The sequence below is a fragment of the Orbicella faveolata genome, unplaced genomic scaffold (genome assembly GCF_042242905.1).
Source record: "Orbicella faveolata isolate gen_17 unplaced genomic scaffold, um_ofav_v1 contig_2, whole genome shotgun sequence".
Classification (NCBI taxonomy): Eukaryota; Metazoa; Cnidaria; class Anthozoa; order Scleractinia; family Merulinidae; genus Orbicella; species Orbicella faveolata.
The window spans coordinates 29,614,348-29,631,758 of NW_028301547.1; the positions used below are offsets into that span (position 1 = coordinate 29,614,348).

General features: G+C 38.6%; 2 protein-coding genes across 2 annotated transcripts; one reads left to right on the plus strand and one right to left on the minus strand.

Moving 5' to 3' along the window:
- Window positions 1-114: 114 nt before the first annotated feature.
- LOC110063949 (casein kinase I-like) lies at window positions 115-9,851 on the plus strand. The gene is made up of 8 exons (XM_020770944.2): window positions 115-481; window positions 706-816; window positions 3,539-3,687; window positions 4,957-5,185; window positions 6,998-7,168; window positions 7,554-7,702; window positions 8,157-8,346; window positions 8,611-9,851. Exons 1-8 carry the CDS (start codon window positions 406-408, stop codon window positions 8,883-8,885), a joined length of 1,350 nt encoding a protein of 449 aa, XP_020626603.2. The 5' UTR covers window positions 115-405; the 3' UTR covers window positions 8,886-9,851.
- A 1,939-nt stretch (window positions 9,852-11,790) lies between these two features.
- Window positions 11,791-14,291, minus strand: LOC110063951 (rhodopsin, GQ-coupled-like). Its single transcript, XM_020770945.2, has one exon. The coding sequence runs from the start codon at window positions 13,150-13,152 to the stop codon at window positions 12,052-12,054; it is 1,101 nt and encodes a 366-aa protein (XP_020626604.2). The 5' UTR covers window positions 13,153-14,291; the 3' UTR covers window positions 11,791-12,051.
- Between the last annotated feature and the right edge of the window lie 3,120 nt (window positions 14,292-17,411).

The following is a 17,411-nucleotide window of genomic DNA, read 5'->3' on the forward strand; positions in this document are numbered from 1 at the left end:
AAGTCGTGAGGTTCGGAAATTGACGAACTTCCACGATCTCAACTCGCCTTTCCCATTACATGCCATATTAGGATATTTCCGGAAAATACATTATTCATGTCGTCATATGCAAATCACCAAAATAAACTTCCCAAGCTAACAGAATAAGGATTTGGGAACCTTTCAAAATCTTGTAAAATCTGAGCCATCTTCCAGTTAAAATGCCGTTTCAAGTCTTGACAATCTAACTCATAGTCTGGAAAGTACCTCCCTACTATTCTGACGAGTTTTACGGATAATTACATCTGTGCGCGAAGAGTTTGGTAACCGTAGATTCGTGTGTTGATTCTTTCATGACGGCGGAAGAGAACGCTCGAAGGCCTCCATTTTGATTTGGTTTGATTTTACTTTTTGGTGGATGTAAAGATGGAACTACGTGTTGGAAACAAGTATCGACTTGGTAGGAAGATTGGAAGCGGGTCGTTTGGCGACATATACCTAGGTAATTGTTGAAAACATTAGCTGCTTTACCTACAGAATTAGCTAAGAAAGCTGCGGACTTTTTACCTAAGCTTATATGACAAGCCTGAGCAGCTATTGCTAACACGAGCTAAATCGTAAATGCGACATCAGTTCCTCCCTAGCGTTTTGGCAGTTTATATACGTCAGGATTTTTTTTTATGAGCTTAACATCCTGGAGTGTAAAATTGTTGTCTGTTTTTCAAGGTACGAATATTTCAACTGGAGAGGAGGTTGCTATCAAACTAGAATGTGTTAAAACTAAACATCCGCAGCTACACATTGAAGCTAAATTTTACAAAATGATGCAAGGAGGAGGTAAGCGAAGTTTCAAGTATTTTTACGAGTTGGGCAATCCATAAATTGCCCTTAAGCTTGTGGTAAATTGTCAAAATCTTATTTGCCATGAACTCTAACAAAATAATAGTGTTTGGGTGTAAACTGATATGCTTGTTTCAAACAGCATGTAAAATAACATTAGTAATATATGTAACGTAATAATCAGATGAGATAATGAAAATTATCAAAGTTTTAGGAACTAAAAATCTTTGAAATCTGGTAGTTTCCATAGTCTATAGAACCATGCAAAGATTTTTAAGTGAATGGCAGGATTTTTTACATGTACACAGCCTTGCCCATACGAAATGAGCAGTGCTGTGCAGTGCCACAATTTAATTACTTCAAAATAGCTGTACAGCTGATTTGCCACATTTCACAAGCCTTTCTACAGCCCAAGTGAGGTTGCAACTGGCTGCAAAAATGCTGTGCAGCCCTTCAAAGTTCTTGACAGCATTTTGCAGCTGTCTGGCAGCCCACCGATAGCTGTGAAATAACTGTGAACAGCTGCAAAGCACAGTTAAGAAATAGCCATAAATCGCCAGAATATACACACTAGGAATCTAGCTTGATTGTAGCTAGTAAATCGACATATTTCGACACTTAAAAACAATTTGGCCTAGCTCAACTTAGGATGTGTTGTTTAAGCAAAATCAACAACATATTGGTAAGACTGATCATGGCCGATGACGGCGGTCATTGTACTGATGGGGAAAAATAAAATTACGATAACAGCCTGGTTTGTTGTTGCTTTTCCTTCATTTGCCAAGGATACATTTCTGAGTCCAGTTTCATTCAATTCAGTAACTGCGAGTTTCCATCCATACATGGTGGCATGGTGCAATGAGACATGCCTACGGTGCTACTTTGTGTACTACAGATGATGCAAAATAATAGAAACAAAAGACTCGAGAATATTGACCAGCATGTGACTTAAACAGTCAGAGATTTCATCATTTCCAGAGTTCATTGTTATTTTTGCAGTTACTTTAACATAGCGACTGAAACCTAAGAAACACAAGCTGCAAAAGCTTTTTGTGATAATTTGAAATCAACTGACGTGCAATTTTATCCACCTATTAAGCACAGGCTATCATAAACGTCAGTATAGCCAAACATGTTCTCAAATATTGGCCAGACATTTCATAATTTTGGCCTTTAGTGGAACCCTTAGCCCTTCGATTTTTGTAAACGAACTTCGTAGACACTGATGACACTGCATGCAATAAAAAGGTACCAAATCCTCGGTACAAAACCTACATTTAACTGTCAGTAAAAACACTCTAAAGTGTAACGTACAAAATATATAATGAAGAAAAAATTTAGAAAAAAAAATACTCTAAATTACTCGGCTTGCAGTACTTGCTCTATTTCTGTGGAACATTGCTGTTGGACCTGTCACAATTGTTCGTTGATCTACTACAACTACTAGAATCCTCCACTTTTTGTGTTTCTCATTTTATTTTGGAAATTGTTATTTAAATGTGACTGCAGCTCCTAAATTTCAATAAGTAAAGAAAAACAAAACTGAATTCTGGTAGTTTAAAACAATCATGACATTGTGTAAGTCTATTATTTATGAATTAAAGTATATACTGTACTCTCTAACTGTTTGTTCAGGTGATTTTTGTTTTTACAAAAACTGAATGGCCGTCAGCAGAATCTTGTCTGAATCACATTTGCATGAATTAAGACAGTTTCCACTGAACAGTCATGCAATAAAGGCAAAAATAAAGGTACCAAAACACCTCATAGTGTGGTAACATTTTGAATACAATTAAGAAGAACTTATAGAGACTTAAGCTCCCGAACTGACCCCACAATAGAAAATTGAATTTGATGCTATCTATATTTTAACTAAAATGGACATTTCAATAACTTCAAAGCAAAATTAGACATGCTTTAATTAAGCGCTTTTACGAGGTTTGACACAATTGACTTTCTTGATAATGCTTGAGAATTTAACTGTGGGGTCACTTACCTAAAATGAATTAAAGGGAAGTGTTTCAAATAGTGTTGAAAATGTTACTGTGATAGGAGTAGTTGCAACCTTCTTCAGGTGAAGAGCCTGGAAACTATTCATCTTCCAATATAAATAATGTTTTTCGTCTTCTGATATAAATAAACTGGTTACTAAGTTGTAGATGTTCCAAGAACACAATAATGAATTCTTCATGCAAAATTCTATAGAAAACTTGTGCTAAAATATTGAAGAAACACCTGTCAACAAATACTAGAGACAGATCGAGCATACATGTATGTCAAAGTTGGCAGGCTTAATGTTTACTAAATTTGTCCTTACTATTAAAGAGCTTAAACTGTGGGTAAGACTTTGACTTTAACTATTGTTCGGTACATTGGAAAGGCTTTGTTATCACTTCTGTTAACTTTTGAAATTTCCACATAATCAAGTGCGTTTTCCGCATAATCAGTGCATTTTCCGCATTTTCCCCTAAAAATTTCTGGATAATTTGTCTTTTTCTCCGCACCCTGTCAGATGGCATGTTATTAGTCATCATGCTGTTTGTAAAACATAATTTGGCGAAAGAATGTTGAGCCTTTCTCAGCAGGATATAATTTCTGTATGATCACTTGAACATGACTGTGAAGAAAATAAGTAATCTGATATGTTCTCATTTTGTACGTTATTTGGCATTGCATAATAAATACATATTGCTGGATAAAATTTTGCTCTTATCTTCAGTTGGTATACCAACGATCAAGTGGTGTGGAACAGAAGGTGATTACAATGTATTAGTGATGGAACTACTGGGACCAAGTCTGGAAGATCTGTTCAACTTTTGTAACAGAAAGTTTAGTATTAAAACAGTACTACTCTTAGCTGATCAAATGGTGAGTGATATGCTTCTAGTTATACAAATAGACAAGCCTGTGCTTACCTTTTACCTTTTAGATTTTTCTACTTGTGTACATGTGTAAATGCCTTAATTTTTTGTATCCACTTAAGATTTTATTAGTGTCCCCAATTAGTTTGTCAAAAGCTAAACACCTCCACACTTAAATAAAGTCCAACCACTACTACTACTACACTAGGGTTCTAACCCTACATGTATCTCAAAAGAGTCTCGGATGCACTTCTTGACAAGGATTTTTTCCCTTGTTTTCTGGCAATAGATGATTTGGATTCCATTGTCAACAACAATGTTGTTTTTCTTCATGGCCAAACAATCATGAATAGGGTTTTTATAAAATAACTGAGCTACTACGCACGCTCTCATTGGTTTATAGGTGTGTTTAGATGAGAGTATGTAAACACGGTTGTGACGTTTTAGATTCGCCCCTATTTTTGAGAATTATTTTATAAAAGTAGCAGAGTACTTTTTCCATGTTTACATAGCCTCATCTAAACACTCTGGGGCTGGGAGAATTCTCAAAAGTTATGCAAGTCCTTGACTATGTCTCTGGTTTGCATAACTGTCTCAAATTATCCCAACCCTCCTTGTGTTTAGATGAGGCTATGTAAACACAGAAAAAGTGCACTATTGCTTAAGCTCAAACTGGCAATTGGATGTTCAAGTACTTTAGGTCTCATTATTGGTTGCCTTGGTTCTGTTCTACATTCAGTGAAAATCCTTTAGCACATACATGTTGAAATGTGGTCTATTTTGGAACTGTAAATTTGACTGGCCGTGCTGCTGTGGATTATTCCCTGATAGTCAGCACTTATGCTGATATACTTTGACATTCTGAGGACAGATCAGGGAAGCTGTTCTATTAGAACAGCAGAAAAGGCTAATAAAAATTGTTTACTTGTACATGTGATACCCAACTGGGTTAAACCTTATCAACTGCATTGTATTTATTCATATTCAACTTGAAAGCTTTTAGTCTTAATATTGCTCTTAAATTAAATCTGACAGGACTGATACATGTAGAACAAGTTTGCCTAATTAATATTATAGTTCTGTGTGAAATTTCTGTACCTTTTGAAGGCAGCCTGAACTAATTTAATGTGTTATTCACGTGACATATTTACCAGTACAACATGTACCATATACCAGTACCTATATTATCATAGCTATGTTCTTGATTGTAAGATAATTCTGTAGTTTGTTTTTAGAGCACTAATATCAAGGTTATTTCTTTTTATATATATTCTAGATCAGCAGAATAGAGTATGTTCATTGTAAAAATTTTATACATCGGGACATCAAGCCAGATAACTTTTTGATGGGACTGGGTAAGAAGGGCAGTCTCGTGTACATCATTGACTTTGGCCTGGCCAAGAAATACAGGGATCCACGAACTCACCAGCATATACCATACAGAGAAAACAAAAATCTCACGGGAACAGCTAGATATGCCAGCATCAACACTCACTTGGGAATTGGTATGTTTTGTCTTGCACAGAAGTTTTATTTCTCAGTCAAATGGAAACAAAATTCTCTCTTTAAATTAGAGTCAAGGAAGAGTTGGTCTGATACATGGTATCAAATCATGGGCAGGTTCATTTTTGCTATCACCCAAGTTTAATCCTATACTGTAGAGTTGTAACTATGATCACTTGGTCATTTTGTTTGGTGTGTGTAATTTTTTTAAGCTTATTAGATACATGTATGTCTGCTCATATTAGATTGTGGGATATATAACACCTGTATATTGCTTTAAACAGTTAGGATTTATAAATTGAAAATAGATTGTAGTACTCATTACGTGTACTTTCTAGAAGATACATGTCAAGCCTGCAAATAATTTTTGTCTATAGGCAGGTCATTTATCAGGACAAGGACCAGTTTTTACCTGACAAAATGCCAGTCTGGTCGGACAAAAAAAATTGTTTGTCATTAGAAATTAAAAAGAGACATTTGAGACATTTTGGTATTTTAGTGTAGACACTTCGCCAAAATATTGGTTGTAAATTCGAAAAGCTTATAAGTCAACTGAGTGTAAAATTGCTACTAGCACCAGCAAGGGGACCTTTACATTACTTCTGGTATTATTTTACCTGTCGAAAATTGACAAATTTACAAATGTTTATACCCCTAGTCACACAAGCGTTTCGAACATAACAAGTTTCCCAAGACGTCTAAGGAAAATGGGAAAAGCGATGAAACAATCTCCCGCGTGGACATTCAGAGACTTGAAAATTGGCTGAAATGAATTCTTCGACTTTTTCTGAAAACAAGTTTCCTCTGGATGTTTTTGGGGTCAATTGAATAAAAAATTTGCATAATTATTTAAAATGTGGAATTGGAGGTGGTCATGACTATAAAGCGTGACTAATCTGTACATTCATGCTTTTCACAAAAACATTTCTGTGGTACAGAAACTATATTTCAACCACACTGACAGACGTAAAAAGAAACTATAAGAGTTAAAAATTAAACTGATTTTTGATCATACGGACTAGAAAAACATTTTGGTTACGTTTTAGAGGTTTTAAAGTTTTTGAAAGCGATTGCATTCAGATAAACAAAACGTGAGTATTTGGGCCGTGTATTCAATTTCCATACTATTATAATCGGGTCAATGTATTACGACTGAAAATTAATTCCACAACACTTGGTAGCAACAAACAACGAGTAATTACATAAGACCTCAGTTTTTAGTAGTTTTTCAGATGAACGTAATTCAGACTAAATGGGGCTTCACGATCTTTCACAACGCCACTGCAAAATGCGTAAATTAACATGTAGGGATAGTGGCGTTGATGTGATGTGTTTACAATTCGACATAATTATAAAATTTGAGACGACACACTGCGCGTGATAAAATTCTTAGAATTGGAATAAAAACAAAACCGATAACAAAGCTTTTTTGCGTAGTATTGTGTGGCAGTATAACAAAATAACTTGTCCCATATTCGGCCACAAATTTCCAGTTAAAATATTTTTCATTTTAGCAGAAATGCCCGGTCAGAGTGTCCAACTAGGCTAAGCTTTTACCTGTCAAAACCTCAAATTTACCGGACAATTGTCCGATGACCGACTGTTATTTGCAGGCTTGCATGTACAATGTACCACTGGCCTCAACATTGGTCAAAATGTAGTCCCTGCTTAGTGCTTACATACAAACCTTTACCTTGCTCAGACACTGCAAGTGCAGCTTATCTTGGCAATTAACTGCATGTATTACAAGTTCTAATTCTCTGCGCCTTGTCACAAAGTTATAAATGAAGTATCTTTCCAATTTCAATTTTTAGAACAAAGCAGAAGAGATGATTTAGAATCTCTTGGTTATGTGCTCATGTATTTTAACTTGGGAAGTCTGCCATGGCAAGGTCTCAAAGCAGCCACAAAGAAACAAAAGTATGAAAGAATCAGTGAAAAGAAGATGTCCACTCCAATTGAAGTTCTCTGCAAAGGATTTCCATGTAAGTGGTAACATCTAAGATCGGTATATAATTTGTTTTAAAAACGTTTGAGGGTGCTTTTCTTTGTATGCTCATTCGCAAAGTTACCAGGTGCAAGGAAAAGCAGCCTGAATGATTACTCTCCCGGGATATGTCCTTTATTCAATTCAGAATATTCCATAGTGATTTTATGTAGTTCTAAAAAGAGGCATGAATTGTCTTGATTAGTTGTTGGTCAGTTTCAAATTTTCATGTGCAAGACACAGTCTATCCAATGTACAGGGCAGGCTCTGTCATCAAGGTTTGGGAGCAGGGGAGAAGACAAGCTTGTAACACTAATTTTTAATGGGTTTTGAGTTTAAGATTGATTTATCGATCAATTGCCTTTGTTGTGATTTTGTTGCAGCTGAATTTTCCACGTACCTAAACAACTGCCGGTCACTACGCTTTGATGACAAACCAGACTACTCTTATTTGCGTCAACTTTTCCGCAATCTGTTTCACTGTCAAGGTTATGTGTACGACTACATCTTTGACTGGAATCTTCTTAAGTTTGTAAGTATGCTTGGTTTGTTCCTGGTTTGATTTGACATAATCAGAGCGTTTGTAAAAATATAGTATGAATAATACGAACCTGTCTGGTTTCAAGTCTGGCCAGGATCCTTGTGCTCAGGTTTTGCTGTCATCCCTTCCCAAACCCCTTTTATCGGAGAAAACATGTCCACCCTACAATCCACTGCATCCCCTTTTAACTGAGGAAGAAAGAATCCATTTTCAGTTCTCTTATCTGTTATGACGACCTGTATCTGCTAGTGAATGGTTACCAATGAACTGCTGAGACAGTTTTTCAAAATGCTCAGCAATTTCTTACATACATTTTACTTCAGATGAGCTTTCTTACTCTGATTCCTCACATCAGGACAGACATTACTATGCCAAACTACAAAGATCTAAATTTGTTGCAGTTTTGAACAAACTGACTTTAAGTGTGTCATGAATTCTATCTCAGGGTAGTGGACGAGAACCCGATCCTGGTGCTGACCGGGGAGGATTGAGGGGAGTAGACAAGGTGCTAGAGAGAGAACGTGAACCAAGAGAGCCAGAGAGGAATCACCGAAGCTCCACGACCCGTGCTCTGCCTGGCACGACATCTGGTCGATTACGGGAACCAATGAGTACTGCCACACCCTCCCCTGTTGGTAGGTTTGAACATCTTTGATATGTTGACTGAACAAAGGAAAAAGGAATTTTTTTTTCTCTGTCTCTCTTTCTCTGGTGGGGACAGTGTCAAGTGGTTGCCCACATTTCCACTGGGATCACTACTGTAAAGTTCTAGACTGAAGAACTATTGTATTAATAAAATGATGGGGTTGTTTTGGTTTTTTGTTTGTTTTTTTCATGCTTTGGCATTACACCTTGCATCTTTTAATTGACGTAATTATTTTCTCTATTTCTGGTACAAGGTGCACAAAGGCCCATGTCGCGTGCAGAAAGGGAAAGACGAATCACACGCCTTCATCGCGGAGCCCCAGCTGAGGTAACAGGCGGGGATCTTCCACGCGGTGACATATCACGGATGTCTGGTGCCCATGTCCGCTCGACTCCTGTGATGACTCCAACATCTTCAGGGACTGGGCTGAGACGAGCTAGTGGAACAAGACAGGAAAGAGAAAGTGGAATGATGGAACTCTCTGCTATACGCCACTCTTCAAAACATTTTACGCGTCCTCCGAAATGACTTGAAACTTGATATCAACGGCCTCACTTCTCTTCAGGGCAAATAGTCAACACTGCTGTGGTTTTAGATAAACAGTAGTACATGATGTATACACATTGCTTTCATAGCATTTATAACTTCAGTTCCTAAGGAAAGCCTTTTTTGTATTTCCCAGCATTTCTTGGCTTCTGGTGGTGTTTTTTTTTTTTTTTTTTAGACTGTGTTTGTAAGGTGTATACTTCCCTGGTTGCAGTCCACAAAATGGTCGTACACCAAGCAGTAACATTATTCTCAAGGCGTTAACTTAGTTTTCTTATTTCAGTCCTCATTTTGCGTGACATAAAATCTATAGCCTCTAGCTTCGTTACTATTTTTTTTCCTTTTCTTGAGGTATATGGACTTAGCAGAGAGCTGTAATATTTTACTGTTTTCCACCATTATTTTGTCAATTTTGGTGGCAGGAACACCATCATAGAATGGAATTTATAAAAGACTGTAAAGTGCATTTGTTTATATTTAATTTAAAACAGTCGACTTTAACGTTAAAGCTACATGCAAATCTTCTTAGTTTTCACCAGTGTGATCGCATGTATGACAACAGCTGGTCTTCTCCCCAAAAGCCCTTGTTTAATAAGACAGGATGCGGGCTACACTAACTTTTGTATAAGACTTCAACGATTTTACAGTTAAGAGTTACCCTGGGTGCCAGAGGTTTTTCTTGTACCGTTTTATTCTGGTTAAAGCAGATATTAAGTCTGTTCATGAATTCAGCCTTTTTTGTGTGTTTGTTTTTAGTGTGTGCGATGGTGAGTGTACAGTAAAACAAAAAGGAAGTTGAAATTGAACCAAAGTTAAAGTTTTACCACACCACATGTCATCCAAATCCCCTGGTACCCAGGAAACTTGAAAAGTATAGCTGCTTAAATTGTACACACTGTAGACTGAAGTTTGTATAAACTGTAAAATCAAGATCCAAACTACAAGAAATGTCTCCAGTCTTTCGTGTCTTGAGTTTCCAACCGCAGGCAATTGTCGTCCCTAGTGGTACTCGTTTTAAAATACGAAGGCTCTGGGACGAGAATGACTGCAGACAATCCCCCGGAATTGCATTCCGCATCCCTACAGCGCACGGCGCACGATTTTCGCGTCATTAGAGCACGCTTACGAGTACGTGTACATACATAACGTCAAAGGGTGGTCGAAGATTTTTGGTATGGATAGCCAACTGTGCACCGTGATTTCGTGTATGCTCTCCTCCCTGTTAGGACTGCACTGTTGAAAAATAAGCCACCTTTATATCGGAAGCAGGGTTGCGAGACTAAGTACAACATGAATACATGATTGGTCATCGCAGTTATGCACTCAACTTAGCAGGTGTGAAATTAAAGCCTGAAAAAAAAAAATCAGGCCAGAACGGGATTCGAACCCATGACCTCTGCGATACCGGTGCAGTGCTCTACCAACTGAGCTATCAAGCCAACTGGGAGCTGGTAACTTAGTCTACGGGTTTATTACGAACTCGCAAAGTGACCAGCTCCTAGTTTCGCTATAGCGCTATTATTGGTAATTTTCGAGAGACTGGTAATCACACTACAGGTCCTCTCAAAATCAATGCAGCACCCTAAATTCTTTCGAATCCCCCGCCCCACCTCCTCTCAATTGTCTCGAAGGAAACCAACAACAGCGGCAAACAAACAAACGAAAAAAAAAAAATAAACAACAAATGAGCAATTAATATTGTCAGTCTCACAATTCCCATCCCGGTGGGCTTCGTCTTCAAAAAGTCTATTTTCACGGACTTTGATCGACTTTGTCGTCCGTGGTAATGCCGGTACACCTTGATACGAATAAGAAGTGTATCAATTAACATGAATTAAGAGAAAAAGAAATGAACACCATATCACTTCCCACATGAAATTAATGAGCGCTAAACGTCGGATTTTTATTTCCCTATCTGACATTACTGTAACAGAGAGTTAGCAACCGCCAGGGTCTCTCATCTTCCCCGCGGTCCTCTTCTGTCGCTCCGGGATCGATAATGAGAGACCCTGCGAAAGAGGTTGAAAAGTAAGAACCTGTCAGTCTACTGCATCGCTAGTGAGGCCAGACATCGTGGGGAACACCTAATGAGAATCGAGTGGAGGTAACATGGCACCACTAATCCTGACTTAGGTATATATTGGGCATCACTAGAAGCAAGTAAACACTGCTATTTTAATCAGTTTAAGTACAAATATTGTTCTCCCAAATCTTATATGCTGACATATGCAGCATCTACCTATTCTTCCCTCTAAAGTGCATTTTCAGCGAAAAGCACTCTTCTCGGGTGTTTGTTGACTGCTGCAAGGTGACCGCTGTCATTTTAATTTTAGAGAGACGGCCATCGCACTGATTGTAGAGAAATGGCAGATAGGCATTTGGTTTTAGAGTGGTGTCCGTTTAAGATCGAGATCTCCATGCATTAAGAGTTGTCAACTGAAGTCATTACAGTACTCAAATGAAACTTTTTTTTAGCCACTGCATCTGCCGGTAAAGTAGCTCGCCTCCCGCCGCAGGCTACAAAGTGTTTTGAGTTGTTTAGTTGCACCATAAATACCCAAGGCAGGAATTAGAAACCACCACGGTAAATATTAAATGAAAAATGTTTTTAAAAAATAATGATCCGCTCGAGCAACAATACTAAAAATTTTCCTTCTCATTGAACCTAGGAATTTTCCGAGGAAAAATGGCCCCATGCACAAAAGCCTCCTATTCCCCCACCCCACCCCTGGTAAAGCGGCTACAACAACGCACCACAAAAATTATCGATAGTCCTGGTATCCAATACTCGCTGGAAATAGACGCGACAAGGCGTTAGCATCACTCTGACTCTGTTTCCAGCCTAACGACTAACAAAGAAACTAAGAAATCACACTGTGGCCTAGTAAATAGGTAAATCAGTTTAATTCGATTCCGTCAATGACTTTAAAACGGTAAAGGTTTTAAGATCAACAATATTTAAGAAAATTGCGCTTGACAGTTGAATGGAGAATATTGTTTGAAAAGATTACTTTAAACCTATAACTTACGAAGTCAGAAATTTTCAACGTGAACCTGACGTGAACTGATATTCAACTTACATTGTTTTAGTACCATGCAGACTACATACTTTTTCAAATTCCTTACTCTCTATATTAACTTGCATTTTCTAAACGCAAGTCTCGTAAATTGTACTGCGTGTCTCAGTTACAATCTTCCCCTCTCTCTTATGACTACTTCTTGATCTTGAGCTCAAGTTCCTGGTGGTTTCTCCACTGATTTTCCGTTCAAGCTTCGGTTCTTCTGTCTTAGCGCATTTCTGACAAGGCGCACAAAGAACCGTGCGGAAGCCCTTGCGGAATTTTTTGTTCATAAGCCCGTAGATGAACGGGTTACAGGAGCTGGAGAGAAAAGTTAAAAATGTACTTATTGCGTCTAAAATGCGCGGAATTGGCTGAATGATGCCAAAACCATTCAACAAATTAACAATGATATGTGGAGTCCAGCAGGCTACAAACACACAAACAACAACGAGCAAAAGTTTTGTCACTTTGAAATCTTGGAAAGTGGAACGCGTTCCTTTTCTGAAACTCGCCGAGACACTGTTTACGCTCAGTTTTCGACTGTGTCCGCGAATGAAGCGGAAAATTCTGTAATATGGAACGGTGATCAGAATGTATGGCAAAATGAATACAACAATGGCTAAGATGATTGTGTAAGGAAGGTGCTCGCTTAGATTGAAATAGCAAGTTGCTTTGCCAATTGTGAAGACGTAATGCGACCAGCCGAACAACGGCGGGAGAGAGCACAGCAGCGACAAGATCCAGGTCGCAGTGATCAAAGCCATGGTCCTGCGACGGGTGAAAATGGAGGAAAACTTGGCTGGTTGTACGATACACCAGTATCTGCTAATACTGACCAGCGCAAGCGACCACAGAGCTTCGAAAAGGAACAAGGCATTCGTGAAGCCTGCGATCCGACATACGAAATCGGTCAGCACGCAGCGGTTGTAAATGACTGTTACCAAGGAAACAGGGATGTTAAAGAGGCACACCCCGAGGTCTGCAACAGCTAAGTTGCTTATGATTGAATTTGTCACTGTTCGAAGGCGCCGCGTTCTGCGAACCAGGTAACACACTAAAAAATTCCCTGGAATACCAGTGAGAATAAACAGGCACATTCCCACCGCTTGAATAATCCTCAGCGCCAGAAAATCCCCTTCGTCCTGTCCTTGGTTATTTGTGCGATTAAACTCTTCTGTTAAATTCATGCCTGGTTCTGTTTTGAAAATTCGGCACGTTACGGAAATTATAAAGTTAATTCCCGTCAGTCCGATTAAACACAATTTCAATTATACCTTGTCTTTGATTGCAGTTATTTAGTTGCCTTTCAGTAGCTAGAAGCGTGAAAGGAAAGAAATTTTACAAGGGCTGCTCCACTGCCGATTCACTGTTGTATAGTTCTCGATTCTTTTCCTTCCAACTTGATCATTCATCAAAGATGGTTTCCTCAGCTAGCTGGAGGTCTTGTGATCCAGTTGTCCACCTTTAATCCAATAACAAAAAGACTTCACAGGCGCTCAGCTCCTGTGTGATAAGCTCTTCACACAGTTTCAGACTTTCCCGTGGCCAAACAGAAGAGGTCTTGTTTTCCCCGGCTGACGCTACAGAAGAGATCACTTGTGAACGTCTTTTCTATAACCGAGCGCTATCGCTAAGTTTTTTTTCGCCGAGTTGCACAAACAATAGCAAATCAGCCGTCACTGTTCCGTGGCAGATGTTCTGGCGAGGATAGGGCGAAAATCGACCCATCAATATAATCCACGGTGATTTACAACGTATTTTGCGTCGACAAAGCGCCGTGAACCTGCGCGATGCGATGTTTAAACTTTGTGCTCGTTCATTTTCTAATCACCGAGAAATACACGAAAACTCGTTGAAAACTGTTTTCTTTTCTGTGGGAAGAGGTTCCGCCAAATTTGCATAGGCATCGTTCAGTTCCTGTCTTTTTTTGCCTTGGTTAATGAAAGGACTTTATTTCGGAACAGCTGCCATCACTGATGTTGAATTTCATTAACATGGACCTTTTAGCATTTTCATCTTCAACGCTCTCATATAACCTCTTGTTATGGATAAATAATCAGCCTGAGTTTTCATTTTCGGCGTTTCAATTAGTTTATAACATCGCTGCTCTTTTTTTGCGTTATATCAGTACAAATTTCAGGGCCGTTTTTCCCTGAGAGAAATAAAAAACATTTTACGTTTTTTTATAAAGATATTCCTACACGGAACCTGTGATGAACTTAAAAAAAATTTGCCTTGTCAAAATATTTCTAACCGTGTGGCTGAAAAAAATCCAATTATGAATAATATGATATTCAAATTGCTTGCCTTGTTATAAAAGAACAAATATCTTAAGCCGGCCATCTAGATGAAACACTCCGCAATAAACATTGCGGGACACATGTAATCACAAACTTTAAACGTGATAGCATTAAGGTTTACAACAAAGATGAGCAAAAGACGTAATTCATTACACAAGTAACTGCAAGTGTTGCGCTAAAAATAATAAACCCGAAGCCGTCTTTTCTTGAAATGTAGCCATTTATAAAATTGAAAATTAAGTTACTCAGATATTTATCGATATCTCACCAACAGGGTTAGACTTAAATATGTGTATATATGCTTCCGGGATGTATATTCATGCACGCAGTTAAACTTGGCCATATTAATTTTAACGGACGTGGACTAATTCGAAGAAAATATTCAAGAGCAAACTTCAAGACAGCAGAACCAGCTGATGTAGAAGCCGCATTAAAAGTCTCACTTCTACGACTTTGATTAAGTGACATGTGTTAAGGTAAAAAGTTGAAGTGCGGCAAGATTTTTATAGGCACCGAATCAAACGAAGTTTTGTTTCACTGTAAAAGTGCCACTTAATTGATCGGACTGAAAGCTGTCCAAAAGAGCTGTCGACATCATCTTGATGGCAGTTGGAAAGCTTGAAGACCCGTTATTTCTCCCTAAGACAGACATAACTAATTGCTTTGTCTGGAAGGACGTGGGTGAAACCGTCGCATAGCACTCCAGGACTGTCCCATGCATTTCAAGTGTGCTCACTTTTTTAATATATTTCTTGAACCGTGTGGACAGCACGTGTAAATTACTCATTCATATCGATCTTGCTCTAACTTTCGTAAGCGCCATAACGAGCTTTTTTTTTCTGATCTGATTCTGAGTCAAAATTAGATTATTTCTTTGTTCTTGTTCTTTTTTAGTTTGGATCGCCGTAACAGCATCTTCGTTTTATTCCCCTAAAAACAAAACATGAAAAAAAATAATAATAATAACAATAATAATAATAACCATTTAATAGCAAAAAATAGCCAATATGCTAATACGTACATTCAAATATTGTGAATTCTTAACAATATTCTACCCAGCGATATCTAAAGAGCTTCTTACACTGTATAAGTCGAAAGTTTAGAAACGTTGGAAGCAATTCACATAAAACATTAACGCCGGATCAATTTATCTAAATTAAAATATCGTCACCACGCAAGGGACATATTTCGGAAATGTTTTGTCGTTCTTCCTAGTGTGTAGGCGGTATGTGGGCGAAGCTTCGACCAGCTGTTGTTTTGCAAACCGTTTCTACTTCTTGCTGCTTTGCCTTGCAAGAGGTTATTGTGTCAGGCCAACAGGAAATTGACGAAAGAGATGTCATCCACTTACATACAATCCGGCACTGTCAATCAGATTCGTAGTTTTTCCGACTTTTTTTTAAACAAACAAAACAATACTGTGCTCAGAAGAAGCTGCAACGCCGAAGAAAGGCCCCTTGATTTCTTATCTTTTTCCCATCGCGCATTCACCTCAAGGAATCGCTTCCTTATTGAATGAATAAACTAAAAGCGATGAATATTCCATTGCATGCACTCGGGACATTTCCTAGTTATGTTAATTATCCAGTTTAAAAGCGATGACTAAAAATAGGAACTTTCACAGAAAGTTAAATTCAATATGAACAAAGTGGTCTGGCGTTTCATTTTCATTTTGTTAATCATTTTAACCTCGAAACAAAATATATTGGCAACGCTCGCCTCTTTCAAAGGTGTCGGTTTATCACGGACGGCTTGCTACGGATCAGACCGATATTTTTATCCTCGGGCAGAGCAGTTTAATTTCGAACAAATCATCGGCAGAGGATATGAAAGATATATGATCGCGCTTTTAAATAACGTCTGCGATTTGCGGGAAAAAATTCATGGCTTCAGTGTGATTGCGGGTAATAATCACCAAATTGACTTCTTACGCGGTTAGATTAAACTTAAATGAAGCGGTTTTCTTGTTGCGGAGGAAAACCGATATCTAGCCAGCGCATCCTTTGTCCCCACAGAAACTGAAAATTAATCATGTAAGTAAAGTTATACCGTACAGTTTCAAGATCTACAAGTTTTTCTAGACTACGAGAAGTCCGTCTTTCGCTTAGTCCGTCGTGCGTGACGCGAAAGAAAACCGCGAGAAAAAAATGGCCGCGCGAAATCCTGGGATCGAGACCGTAATAAACCTCGTTCGAGCGCTTCTCGCCCCCGGGATTTCGCGCGGCCATTTTTTTCTCGCGGTTTTCATTGGCGTCACGCACGGACAGACTACTCGTAGTCTAAAGTTCCCCTTACTGTTTTTATTTTATGCGCAACTCTGCCAATTCTTCCTTGTTAGGCAACTCTGAAAGATAAACAAGAATGAAAACTAAAGGGTGGTGGAGGCTCTGTCTTGAATCCAAAACCCAGTTTACTTTTTTTCCCGGGGAGGGTACTCCCTCATATGGGCTATATAGGTATGTGCGGCCCTAAAGGGTATGGTTTGTCAGCCGCTTTGGTCATAAATAGGGTATCGTTTTGGCCATTTTGGCGCTGAAAAAGGGCATGGTTTTTGCACCTACAATCCTGGCCAAAAGTCCTTGGGACACTTGATAAAATGACAACTGGTGATGCTTTATTTTGAATTGGAAAGTCATTATTTAATTTGCGGAGGCCCCCACTCCGCCAAAAACAACGTTGGAATAGTGGGTCTACCTTGGATGAATCAACATCAACATTTTGTTGGGGGTGGGGAGGGGGAGGTGGACCGAAAGACCATACCTTGACAAAGTACAAAGTGTCCCAAGACTTTTGACCAGGATTGTACTTTTTCATCTTTATCGATAAGACCATCAACAAAAGCCCTTCATGAACTATGTTTAGGGCAACTGTGCCAGCTGCAACGGTCATAAATAGGGTATCAAATTTTATTGTCAGGTGATAAATAGGGTAGGGAAAATCACAGATCTTGGTCATAAATAGGTTAAGGGTTTCGGGAAGCGGGCTGCACACCCCCACCCAACTTTTCTGAGAGTACCCCTGGGGGTGCTACTGACTTGAGCCAGTTACTGATCGCTTTCTATATAGCTCACTTGTTCTTTGAGTCAGTGGTCTACTAACCATATTTATTTTAGTTTCTATAATCGATCATTTCTTTGGACATAAAT